Below are 13,854 nucleotides of genomic sequence, written 5' to 3'. Positions count from 1 at the left end.
AGACAAGGGAGAAGGTGGTACCGGTATCTCTATTGCCGGTATCTCTATCTGATTTTGATTTCTTGATGGTTGAATGTGACATAATCGCGGAGGCGACTGTCCGGCGTGGGTAGAATCCTGTCCCGAACGGCCCGTCGGCGAAGGCGACGATAACGCGACGGCGTCGGGAAGGAATAGTCCCCTTAGAACGCACTGCAATGTTTATTTACTTAATACGAACAAAGGAAGAAGAGGGGGAAAGAGAATTAAGATAAATAAAGAAAACAAATTGAATGATAGTAATTATAACAAATAGAATGAAAATTATAACAAAAGAAAGAGAAAGGAGGGGGGTTATCCGGATATCGAGGGAGTGTTCACTTACTACTTGTAGCGACCCTTCTAGGCGAAGTTCTGGGGAACTGGATCCAAGTTATGACTTGGAGGATCTGATTTTCGTCCTTTGGGCCAAGGTGCCAGTGTGGTGACGATGGTATTCTGCCCAACTCTTCTTTCACACTGATTCTAGTTTTAATTTCTCAAAAAGAGCCCGAAGAGAAAACGACTGAGAAAAAGGGACCAAAAATAGTGACACTGAGAACTGCGGAACTGTGGTTTATATACTGATTCTCCCTTAGGTTGGTAGGGTTCTAATTAAGTGGTGAGACATTTTTCTGGCTTCTGGATTGGTCAAGATTTTTGGGGTACGTTATGGGGGAGGAAAGGAGTCTGTTTTATATCAACAAGTGTCAGTCTTATTTTTACGATGCTTTTTTCTTAAATTATGGGAAAATGCACGTGTAACGGGTATGACAAGTGCACATGCAGTGTCGGCACGGGACCGTCAAACCTCCCCTGGACGTTGCGTGTCATCTCTATTTTACGGTCGCGGACTCGTGAGAATTGTCCATGACTTCACTGTTAAGGAAATGTCTTGGCGCTTGTCTCGCGTCTTCACTGACATTAATCGTCTTCTTAATAGTGGTATCCACGGAGGGTGTCATCAGCGTTGCCTTAGTCTCTCGCGACCACCGAGTCTTACTTTATCTTATCTGACGTTAACGGGGAAATACTGGAGTCCTTGCTTTTAGTTTTTCGTGAGAAAGATTTTTATTACTTTTTAAATGTCTTTATATATTGACAAACTCCAGATCTTCGTGAAGAAAGAAAGAAAAGGGGTTATGGGAGTCCGCTGGACGTAACATATGTATGTTCTGTGTTCTAGTCAGAGATAAGTACTGCTTTTACAAACTTGATTTTAAGTATCAATAAAATCAATAGAACATCAATAAAAGTGACATTTCGATAGTGATTTAAATTTGTCTTGAAGATACTTACAATATTATAGAAAAAATTGTATGATGCTATTTAAAAAATTTATGGCTTTGATTTTTTATGAAAAATAATTTTTTAAATTCTTTTATCGCATATATATATATATTATATATTGTAGTCAATATAAAACAAATAAATATACATCTTTTAACTATTTTTTAATTGTCGAAAGTATCTGAAAAATCGTGCAGACTGTCACGCTGAACACCCTGTATATGAATTATTATAGAGCTTTTTGAGAGAATTATCCATTATTTTGGATTTGAAAATCCGGGCGACCTAAAGATTGATCAATTTTTTAAATGTAAATTTATGAAATAATAACGATTGAAATAATACGTAAAACATAATATTGATATATACAATTAATAATAGAAATTAAAATGCCTTTAACGGTCGAAGCTAGATCTATGATGCTTTAAATAATTCAATGTGAATTATATATATACTATATATGTACTTGCATATATACCATATTTGTAGTCCTTCAAACTGCGCGCCGAATTGATTTTCCGGACTTATAAACGCAATTAAACTACTGGAATAATATCACGAAACGAACTAATTTTTGATGCACAATCAGGCATCATATTAGCAAGATGTTACTGCTGAAAAACTGTAAATAAATTTATTGCGAAAAATATAATATTGATATCTCTGTCGATTTATATAAAGTTATTTTGATGAAGTTGACGCTAAAAGTAACGATATAGACAAATAAAGAAAAATTCGTGATAGATAACTCACGAAACGCATAATTTCTGTATAGAAAGTGCCCATGGAAGCCTCAAAAGTATTATTAAATAAAGAAAAGCTAAAATCTTTTTTTTCTCAGTTCTACTACCAATCAGGGGCAAGATTGCGCATGCCTCAGATAATAGAGATGAATGCGAAATTCTCGAATAATAGATGCTGTACGGCACCAGCATAATTCAATATTGATAGGATAATTAAGTGCTACTAATATCTTAGTTACCTCGTAGTTGCTTGGTCGCGTTAGAGTGCAAACTATTATCGAAGTCTGGGAGGATGGGAATGAATCCTTCCCCAATTACATTTACCGTTATTGCTGTTTTACGATTTTCGATTATCGATTTTCTCATATCAGAGATTAAAATCGTAAAATTATTCTTTTGCATGAAGATTTCTTTTTTTTCTCATAGAAATTAATCCGTGAGCGAATGTATAAAATTATTACCGTAAAATGTGAATTTTCTTTTTTCATTAGATATCTAATTCAAACATTTAATAGTCGTCATTAATGAAGAATTAGATATGATCTTATCAAGAAAAATCCTAGTTGCTTGTCGATATTTCTCACCGAGAGCGGTGATCATGATCTCGAGGATTAACTCGGAGACAAAGAGAAAGCGACTGGAATGAGAGCAAGTTTGTGGTGGATCGAGAGAGTTAGAAACTTTCTGAACTAGTATTCTTCGCGGATATGTAGATTGAGTGTAAGAATGTAGTATACGAACAGGGGTGTAACGAGCAAGCTCGTTGAAATAAGTTCCTCTTTGTGAACTGACCTCGAAGGCGGGTGGAACGTGAGAGCAAAGCCACAACCGAGAGTTCCTTGTATAGTACTTCAATTTGTATGCGTATATGTTATATAGAAATCAAGAGAGAGATAGATAGATAGATAATGCGTTTATTGATGTTCTAGGGTATATCCTTCTAATAATAGTTACAGTGAATTAGAGTGAGACGCAAAATATAAATGTACGCAGAAAGAATAACTAAAATAACAAGATAACTAAAATAAAATAAAATAAAATAATGATAACACAGAGATTGACGTTGAGATGATATCAAAATAGAGAGAGAGAGAGAGAGAGAGAGAGAGAGAAACTATGTCGCGTAAATTGCCGCACACGCTCGCATTCACGTTTGAGCCTCTCGAGTTACCAGAACTGGTCGACGTAACTGTCTGCATATCTTGTTTGTATAATCAGGTATCCTTGAATTCGTAGCGTGGCCGTAGTCGTACTATTTGCAGGGGATTTATTGTAATAAATAAAAATAATATTATAATGGCTTAATAAAATAATAAATAAACATAAAATAACAATAAAGGTTACGAGTTAAATTGATATATTTGAATATTCAACAAACGTTTTTATCAGGCCATCCTCAGTGTCTTACAATGTTTAAAGTGGAAAGCAAAAATTAAGTTTCGATAACAGTTACAGTTTTAAATTCATAGTTACGCTGATATAAAAATTTGTAGTTCGAAGATAATCGTGATTCTTCATGTATTGCCGCAAAAATTATAAATTCCTCTCTCTTGTGGTTTCATTCGTTAACTTTCACATATGCTATTATGTTTAGCAGTTGCAATTAATAAAATTGTGTGTTAATAAAATCGGTTGAAAATATGAAGTCAGTCGATAAAGTATAAAAACACATGCTCAAAAATATTATAAAAATTAAAGGATTATAAATTATAAAATCAATAGTGAATAAATGATGGTTATATTCACTTATTGTTACATCTATAATCGTGGTCTTATAAATTATTTATGTATATCTAATAATTGTATTATAAAATTGTGTAATAATACCTTAAACGAGAAGGCGTAGCAAGGATATAAGTCCATTAATTAAAATAGCGAATCAAATTTTGTGTGTGTGTGTGTGTGTGTGTGTGCGCGTGCGTGCGTGCGTGCGTGCGCGTGTGTGTGTGTGAGAGAGAGAGAGAGAAGAATTTTTGAACTCTTATCGCATTTTGCTTCTCTCTCTCTCTCTCTCTTTCATTTGACTCACTATTTTAATTATTGGATTTATATCCTTGCTACGTCTTCTCGTTTAAGGTGTTATTACACAATTTTATAATACAATTATTAGATATACATAAATTATTAGATATTTATAAAATAACGATTATAGATGTAACAATAAGTGAATATAACGATCATTTATTCTCACTATTGATTTTATAATTTACTAGATGTAACAGGCGCGCCCTTCGCGCGCGCTACTGAGCTTTTAATATTATATATACAAATATGCATATAATATTTATTAATCGATTACACTTAACCTTTGATATACATAAAACGCGCGATCTCTGCGATGACAGTCGCTCACGAAGCGAGCGCAGCGAGAAAACCAAATCGACACAACACGAAATTACGCACGCGATAAGATCGAGCTCCAGAAAACCAATCCGCATCGCGGAAAAGGGACAACAATGAATTCGACTATCGATTTAACATCTCAATTTTATAATAGGAGACTAGATCATAGCGCGCGCTTCGCGTGTACCAAGTGTTATTTTTTTATTCGTTATCATCTTACCGTGTATAATTTTCATATACAATTTTGAAATTCAAAACTTATACTCACAGCACGTAATATTGCAGTGATAATAACCTGCACTAACCTCTCACACACGCGTCAATTGATCGATCTCTTCTGTTACAATTATTTTTCATCACGAAATGTGTCACACGACACCAGTGCGATATGCGATCAGTGAAAGGACCAATGACGTGCGGAATAAAGCGACAACAATACGATCGCGATTAGCGGCCAACTTTAGGGTTACACGGCGATTTTCCTTATGGATAATAATCCATTGTATTAATTTTTATAATATTATTGACAGTGTGTGTTCTTATACTTTATCGACTGACTTCATATATTTTCAACCGATTTTATTAACACTGGATTAATTGCGACTGCTAGACATAATAGCATATGTGAAGATTAACGAATGAAACCACAAGAGAGAGGAAATTTATAATTTTTGCGGCAATACATGAAGAATCACAACTATCTTCGAACTACAAATTTTTATATCAGCAACTATGAATTTAAAATTGTAATTGTTATCGAAATTCAATTTTTGCTTTCTATTTTAAACATTGTAAACACTGACGATGGCCTGATAAAAAGGTCAAAACGTTTATTGAATATTCAAATATATCACAATTTGGTTCATAGCCCTTATTGTTATTTTATGTTTATTTATTGTAATAAAATAAATACCCTGCCGACCGTTTTCAATGCCGACAGAGGTGTTTTCTTTACGGAGAGCTTGTTTACCATCGGTAGTCTCCATAATTTAAGCGTGTATCTTTTCGTTTTCGTTTCTCTCAGTTCGCCAGTGAAATCAATGATACTGACACGTTTCTGTATTGAGTGAACTTTTCGTTCGCTTCGCGTTGTTCCTTAATCGGAAATGTAGTAATCGTAATCTGACATAATAAGGTTCTGTTGTTTCGTGCTTTGTTGTTTCAAGCACGTCGTTTGAAGCGAACGGTAGAAAAGGAACGGAATTGCGATCGATCTTTTTTTCGCGGCATAGTAAAATGTTTCTCTCATGTACGCAGGTGGTAGCACTTTCGAGAAGCACGACCACTACAACGGTTCACTGCTGCATTTCTATCGTGTCGAGAGGCGGCAAATGGGGGCGTATCTCTGCATCGCCAGCAACGACGTGCCGCCAGCGGTTAGCAAACGGGTGACGCTCGCTGTGAATTGTAAGCTCCGTTTGCTCGCACGATCTGTTCCAATTCATTCCAATCTGATTCACAGATTACGCTTATGGAAAGAGTAATTTGTTAATATTTTTTATATAGTCAAGAGGCGTTATCGCGATTCAAAAGAGAAAACAGTTAAGAGAAGCTTTGAAAATGAAGCAAACTTACAAAAAGAAGAAAATGACAAATTTCACGAATACAGTAATTTAACAAAAATGGATCTCCTCATTTCACTCTCCATACAATTTCCAAAATAGGTTCAAATACTTATCCTGGATATAATATTAGTTTCAAAAGCTACTATTTTGCGCCGCGAAAATTCGTGCCCAAGCTTCAATTATGCAATGGAAGTAAAAAGAAAACTTTTGCCAAAAAGAGAAAGCTTGATTTCGACATGCATATTAAAAAAAAAGAATCAAAATTTTCATTTCCTTCTTAAAACGAGCTTTATCTTTGAGACTTCCTTCGTATGTACATTTGTGAAAAGCTTCTGCTCTCGTTTCCTAAATTCATTTTATTTCCATAGTCGCACCCGTCGTAAAAGCACCCAACCAGTTATTGGGCGCTCCTTTGGGTACAGACGTGCAGCTCGAGTGCTACGTCGAAGCGTTTCCGAATACGATCAATTATTGGGTAAAGAATCAACGAGGCACGGAAGACGAAATGTTATTGGAAGGGTGAGTTCATCATTTTCTTAAATGAATAATTGATAATATAGCTTAAGATACTCAAGTACTCATACAGAACAGAATATGTTACTACAATATTGCTGGATATTGCAAAGTTGCAATATTGTTAAAATGTTTTGTGTTCTATGGCAGGGCTCGGCAAAATTTGCACTTCTCGGCCGATTTTCGGCAGAGCCTTTCGAAAATCGGCCGAGAAGTGCAAATTTTGCCGAGCCCTGTTCTATGGGGTAACTATAAAATGCCCAGTTTTTTATGCAAATTAAGGCCCTGTGTCGTTAAGATATAGTTAGGATTGTAAGGCATCCAAAAAGGATAAAAAAATGTCATAGGTACAACCTTTACATTTTACCTAGTAATGATTCTCCTAATTGTTAGAGCTATCCAGAGTTTCTATTATGAGAATGTACGTGGTGTGACGAATTATAAAGTTCGGTGAATGTTATGAGAAAATAAGCACAACATAATTAATGTACAAATGATCTTTATTGTCCTTTAAAGTAATCCCCCTAAAAACACAATACGCTTCTGACAATGTTCCTATAACTTGTGGAAACTCAATAAAAATATATTTTTGTATATCACCTAAGTTTTGTTATCACACAGTTCTAAGTAGAACAGAATAGTGCAGAAATCATAATAACATTGTAATAATATAATAATATCATAAGGGCATCATGATCTTATTTGCTATAAGTCCATTTTTAGATTCATTTTTAAGTATCAAATGACGTCATAATGAACTATAATGATATCATTAAGATTTAATTATGACTCTATGTTCTATCTGGAGTTCTAATTCAAAATGTGTACGGCAATTTTTGAGACAGCATTACATTACAGTTTTGAATCACTGTACCTGATTTTGCTGCAGCAGATTTTTTCTTGTTTCCTAAAGGATTAAAGGGATTCGATTTACAAACATTTCAAACATTCAGAACTTTTTGACAATAAGACTTAAGGGGATGCTGGAGTGACGGCAATTATCACGAATTAAAGTACTAAAATTTTCGAACTAGTTTTACGGATTGTAAAATTTGTCTATAGAATTAAGATACGCATAAATGGAAAGTCCAGGTGTATAGATTTTACAAGAACATAGAAAAAATTTTTTTTAATTCACCTTTGACTCGCATAACTGTTACTTGAAGTTAAGGTTTGTTTGATATAAAAATTCTACAGTTTATATAAGTAGCATAAATATTTAGCGGACCTCGGATTATTTAAACAAAACTGAAAAACAAACAATATTGAATTTGTAAAATTAATAAGATTAGAAGTCCAAAAAAATATATTAGCTTGAACGTAATTCATCCTTTACGAAACAATATGATTGGGAGCCAATTGTAATTATTAATTTTCGGTAAATATGCAGTTTAGGGGAGCCCCTCCAATGTTTTGAAGCGATCCAATTATCAAGCCAATTTTTGATTTCTTCATAAGATCTGAACCACTCTCCAGAAAGAGCCGATGCCATGGACCGGAACAAATAATAATCTGAGGGAGCAATGTCTGGTGAATACGGCGGGTGAGATAGAATCTCCCAGTTCACTCTTTCTAGATAATTCTTGACGGATTTATGAACATGAGGTCTGGCGTTGTCATGCTGTAAAATTATCTTGTCATGTCTATTCTTCCATTCCGGTCGTTTTTCCTTCACAGCTCGGTTCAAACGTATTGAATGTAGTCGGTACCGTTCACCAGTGATAGTTTCAAACATTTGACATGCATCTTCGTCAAGTAATGCTTCCAATTGTGCATCTTCAAATTTTTCCGGTGGCTTTCCATGTTCTTTATCATCCAAATCAAAATCATTGCTTCTGAATCGTTTAAACCATTTTTCATACATGCTTATGTGACATGCTACCGATAGAGCATGTTCTTTGTAAGCTTCCACAAGTAAACGATGACTTTCAGCTGCACTTTTCTTTAGAAAAGAATAATGAAGTAAAACTTTCCGCAAATGGCGTTTTTTCGGTACAAAATTTGACATTTTCAATGCGATAAAAATAATAGTTGTTTACACTTTAGTCAAATAAAATGTACTATGTTTTAAAGCTGTGTATACAACTTTCAAGTATTGTACATGTATTACCAATTTTAAATAATGCAGCAGTATGACTATATAATAAAATATATAAATTTTATATAAAATTATATAAAATATTATATATAAAATATAAAAATTATATGTAATATAAAGTATATATTAATTAGTTCTTTTTCTGCATTTTATTTATATCACAAAATTGTATTTCAAATTATATTCAATAATAATAATAAAAGAACTATTTTTAATAATTACATATATATATATATATAATTGCAACAACATTGCTACGATATAATAGCGCAATCTTGCTGAAGGCGGACATTTTTATGATGCTATGACATTTGCAACAATGTTACAAATACATTGCGCAATCTATTTGCAATATTACAATATTGCAATGAGATATATCTGCAATCATTTTGCAATTTTTCTGTGCTGTATGGGCATAGCTGTTCCTATTGTAGTCGTTACGGAGAGATTTCTCGCAATGCGCCAAGTCGGCAGGATTTTCTTTCAATGCGATGTGATACCAGTGAGAGTTCGACAGTTCTTGTATGAACCCGATGTTGCACAAATTGTTTCTATCTTGATAGATGGCTCTTGATCCAGATCAGCGCGACTATAGAATTGGTCCACAGATGAGCTGTTGTGATTCAAATCGAGAACTTTGCAAACCTTGAGAATTAACTTTATGAGAAGCACGGCAACTGATAATTCGAATCGAGGAATCGTCACGCGTTTGAGAGGAATCACTTTTGTCTTTGCACGCGAGTGTCATGGAGAAACAACGCGAAGGGAAACAACCGCCGCGAGTGCGTGTTGAGAGGCGTCCGAAAATCCGTGAAATTCAACTTCGAGAGTATCCGAGTTCACGTACCAAACCAGCGCGGAATTGAGATAACCGACACATTTTTAAATTGTTGGAAAGTCGATCCATTGAGATTGGAGGTCGTCCGGAAGTTCGTCATCCCAATCAAGACGAATAGCCCACAATTTTTGCATGAAGATTTTCACGCTGATAATGATCAGTGCGATCCAGCCGAGAGGATAAAAAATGCGCGCAATAAACGATATCACAGTTTCGTGATTGCGACTGCCCGCGGAGGCGGCGAAGACGAAACATAAAACTATCATTTAGTCGATTCCATTGAATACCTAGCACGTAATGCGTAGCCGTATCGCCGATCGATAGGATCGCGGACACTTCTTGATCGCGAATTGGAATATCTGCAAGCAGATCAGGAGAGTTTGCAATCCATTTTTTTAAATTAAAGCCGTCCGCCGTAATAATGTCTTGAAGTTGCTGTATTTCCTCTGTCGCGATAAATATCGTATCTGCCCCTGATAGAATGTCGTCGATATATGTGTCGCGACGAAGGATTTCTGTAGCAAAAGCACGCGTGGTTTTGGCTTCGATAGCGAGTTGTAAACAACGAAGAGCAAGATATGGCGCGCACGCGAGACTATATGTTACCGTACATAAAAGATATTCGTGCGGATTTTCGCTTGGTGAATGTCTCCAGAGGATTTTTTGCAACGGCCAATCGTCTTGATGTACGCGAACTTGGCGATACATTTTTTCGATATCGGCCGCAAAAACGAAACGATATCGATGTCAAAATAATAATATCCATAAATTCCGTTTGTAACTTCGGTCCGATATGAAGGCAGTTATTTAACAAGATTCCGGGATTAGTTTTTGCGATCCGTTGAACACGACGCGGATTTTCGCTGTTGAACTAATGTCTTTAATAATGCCGTGATGCGGGAGAAAGAATTTACGTCACGAAGAGTCGAGAGAGCCTGAGAAGTGCATATGATTTAGCTCAAGATACTCACACAAGAATTCCGCATATACACTTTTGAGGGATGTGTGCGTTTCGAAGCGTGTTTCCGTGCGACGAAGCATCCTGAACGGCGGAGCACGAGAGTCATCAAAATCACTCACATTTTTTCAGAACAGTTTTCGAACTATGAAAGCGTCCTAAGCGTTACGAGAATGAGTCGTCTTGATGTATTCTTCATACTGAGTCTCTTCCGGTGTGAACATAGCGTTAGGCAAAGGAAAGATTTCTTCTTGATTTCAAAACCGTTGAAGTAGATCGAGAAATTCATAATCGAGAGAGCACTGAAATCCGTTGACTGAATTTTGCGAAAGATGATCGTTATCATTGGAGAACTGTCCGAATAATATTCATCCGACAACGGTCTTTTGCGCGATCAGTACGTCGCTGTTTCCTCGGCGAATACCATTTTCGAGAATTTGCGCGTAAACACTTGCACCGAGAACCAAATCAATTTTTCCTGGCATTGAGAAGTTTGGATCCGCAAGGTGAAGTCCATCAATGTGTGGCCAGTGAATAGGTGCAATCTGCGCTGGTTGCAAGTAAGGCGATGAGTTTCGGCAGTACGAGAGCTTTAAATTTGAGAGAGAATACCGAATTGATCCGCGAGATCATTTTGAGAGAGACACGCCCGTTAGAGACATTGGAACATTGAGCGCCGATTCCGAGAATCGAGACGGACGCGGGTTTACGTGATAACTTTAGAAGTTGTGCGGTGAACTCAGAGATAAACGAAGATTCTTGATCAAGCGTTGCATATAATTGGTAGCATTCTCCAGCTCGAGAGATAACCGTAACTAGAGTGGTAGCGAGGAGCGCTGCGTCTAATTACGCGTGAATGTGCAATGTGACAGCACGTGTGAAGGGCGGAGATTTATCATTGAGATGGTCCAAAGATGCCCGTGGCAATGGCAATGCTGGTAGCCAACGGAACGGAGATCGCCGTCGGAGTGGACGTTGTCGAGGCGTTTGATTCGATGGTCGCTACATGCAGCATTGAGTGATGTTGCTTGCGACAGAAACGACAGTGTTTTGATGTACGACACGCTTTGAGATGATGAGGTCTAAGACAATTAAAGATTTTTGCACTGAAAAACTCACGTCGTTGATTCAGTCTTCTCGAGATATTTCGGACATGACGCAATATAATGTCCCGAGTTACACATTGCACACTGTGGTACGGCAATGGTCGCGGCGTATGCTCTTGCGTTTAACTACGAATGCACCGAAGTTAAACTTGGAGCTTGCTGTTTAATTATGACTCGTTCGATAAATTCCAAGGTATGCACGCGTCCGACGAGAATGTGATTCAGATCACTGAAGGAAGGTAGAGTAGATTTCGCGCCGAGAATTGTTTCCATTCCTTCAATGATTCAACGTCGAGTTTACGTACGATCATGAAGACGATGATGTGATCCCAGGATTTCACAGGACAGTTGAGAGCTTTAAGGACGTCGAGCGCCTCTTTAACATCGCCGAGAAATCGTTTTATTTCCGATGCTCCTGCAATTTTCAATTAGCGGATTGCAAATAAGACGAATAATTGTGCGTTGATCAGAACCCGTTTATTCTCGTAGCGAGCAACAAGAATCTCCCAAGCATTTAAGATTTTCGCTAATTGGGACATTCAATTGTTGTGTCGGTTCATCGACCAGATTCATTTTTAAATAATGGAGCTTTTCGACAGCCAACAGATTGTTGTCTTCCATAACCATGAACGTGAAGAGATCTCGAAAATGACTCCACTGAGCGTAGTCACCAGAAAACTTATGTCGATGCGCGCTAATCGACGAGAGTGAGATCCGTTCACCGTTAGGCGAGTTCGTTGTAGTGTTGGTAACGGTTGTATCTTGTTAAATCTTGTGATCGAACTGATTCAGCATATCGAACATAAATCCCTGCGCATCATGAAATTTCTCTTCTCAGAGAGAGTACATGTTTTCAGTAACGTATGGAAGCTGCTCTATCTCGGCATGACGTGATTTAAACAAACTTTCATGGTACGCATTAAATTTTTCTCAATTAACCTTGAGAACGCTTAAACGACTTTGGACTGCGCCACGAGGTCTGTGAAGATCCGAATTTGTTAAGATTATCGAGAGAGCGAGAGATGAGCCCGAAGAGATCATTTTGTCGAGTAATAACTTCGTTCACAGTGGCCATCTTCGAGAGTGCAGAGAAAATCTTGAGATATAGAAACGGTCACTGTCTTGATTGTCCACGTGACAAATCACTGACAGACACATGCACGTGCGAACTTTGAGAGTAAAAGAAAATCACGAATAGGAACTTTCTTACGCAATTGAGAGCGAGAGAATGATGTTAGGACGAGAGCAGTTCAGTAAGCACCGAGATTCGAATACAACACTTCTGACAACGAGATTCGCGAACTCTGAATATCCACCTCGAAGGATTCCAGCAATGTTAGGTTAACTGCAAAAGGAAATGGTACTGAATACCCAGGTTCACTGGTGACATTGGAATGGTTATGAACGTACGAGGAGTCAGAAGGTATTGAAAAGAGTAGACTTAGAGTGATGTACAATGAGATGTGTTCCTGAGCTATATTCGAAATCAATTGATAAAAGTCGTTAAGCGATGTACGTACATAGATACCGAGAGGTAACTTTCGCTTCGCGGAAAAGAAAGAAAAAGTTGTGAATGTATACATTGGTATGACATGAAGTCAACAGCTGATTGGCAGAAAAACAGTCGTGAATTCTGGACATTTAGATACCAAAAATGAGCGAGTTTTGAACAGAGTAACTTTCGAAAAGAATAAACGCTGAAATTAAATCGATAATGAGCATAAACATGTTTAACAATACTATTTATGTAAATCCGAATATGATATGACAATATAAAATGATTAGCATAATGAACAGTTACTGATAGGAGAAGTTTCATAACTGTCCGATTTGATTCTCCATGAAATATGTTGTTAAACACGAAAATCTAAGAGAGACATGTATTTTTTTATATACGATAATTCATGTTTAAGGGGTGAAACACCTCTTTGATAAAAAAACGGTATTTCTATTTCGAGTCGAATACTGTCGGAAGTATAAAAGATGGAAAAAAATTTTTTTAACACAAGTTATATGGTTTCAAGAGTACTTCAATGTTGTGAAAAAAAAATTTTTTTTTAATTTTTTTGTTAACAATTATTAAACAATTGTTTTCATTAACGGTTAATGATCCCACACAAATGATGTCTAGGTACGTATCATCGTGTAATTTAGCGTAGTAATTATTCGAAATGTTAACTACCGACTTCCATCAACTTCAATCAAAACATTATAGCACAGTAGAAGTAACGATGTGACGTTATTTCTACTATGCTCTAATGTTTTTATTTTTTCTTTTGTATTCTTATGGCTCCTGCACATTGGACGCGGAAAAGCTTACCGCGCGGTAAAATGCGACGCGATAACCAATGAACATGTTAGGAGCTGTAAGCTTATTGGCTA

At 36.6% G+C, this 13,854-nt stretch overlaps 1 protein-coding gene across 2 annotated transcripts in view; it reads left to right on the top strand.

The window, feature by feature from the left end:
• The window catches only part of LOC108726176 (lachesin), an 89,347-nt gene that overhangs the window by 69,322 nt on the left and 6,171 nt on the right, over positions 1 to 13,854 (top strand). For both annotated transcript variants that reach the window (XM_018453599.1, XM_018453598.1), the window contains exons 6-7: positions 5,652 to 5,801; positions 6,328 to 6,478. In XM_018453599.1, the coding sequence (XP_018309101.1) occupies positions 5,652 to 5,801; positions 6,328 to 6,478 (301 nt within the window). The remainder of the gene's footprint in view (positions 1 to 5,651; positions 5,802 to 6,327; positions 6,479 to 13,854) is intronic.

This window comes from Mycetomoellerius zeteki, unplaced genomic scaffold (genome assembly GCF_001594055.1).
Source record: "Mycetomoellerius zeteki isolate Tzet28-1 unplaced genomic scaffold, Tzet1.0 scaffold39, whole genome shotgun sequence".
NCBI classification, from domain to species: Eukaryota; Metazoa; Arthropoda; class Insecta; order Hymenoptera; family Formicidae; genus Mycetomoellerius; species Mycetomoellerius zeteki.
Note: the sequence above shows the minus strand (reverse complement) of the source record. Positions and strands in the feature narration are given on the sequence as shown.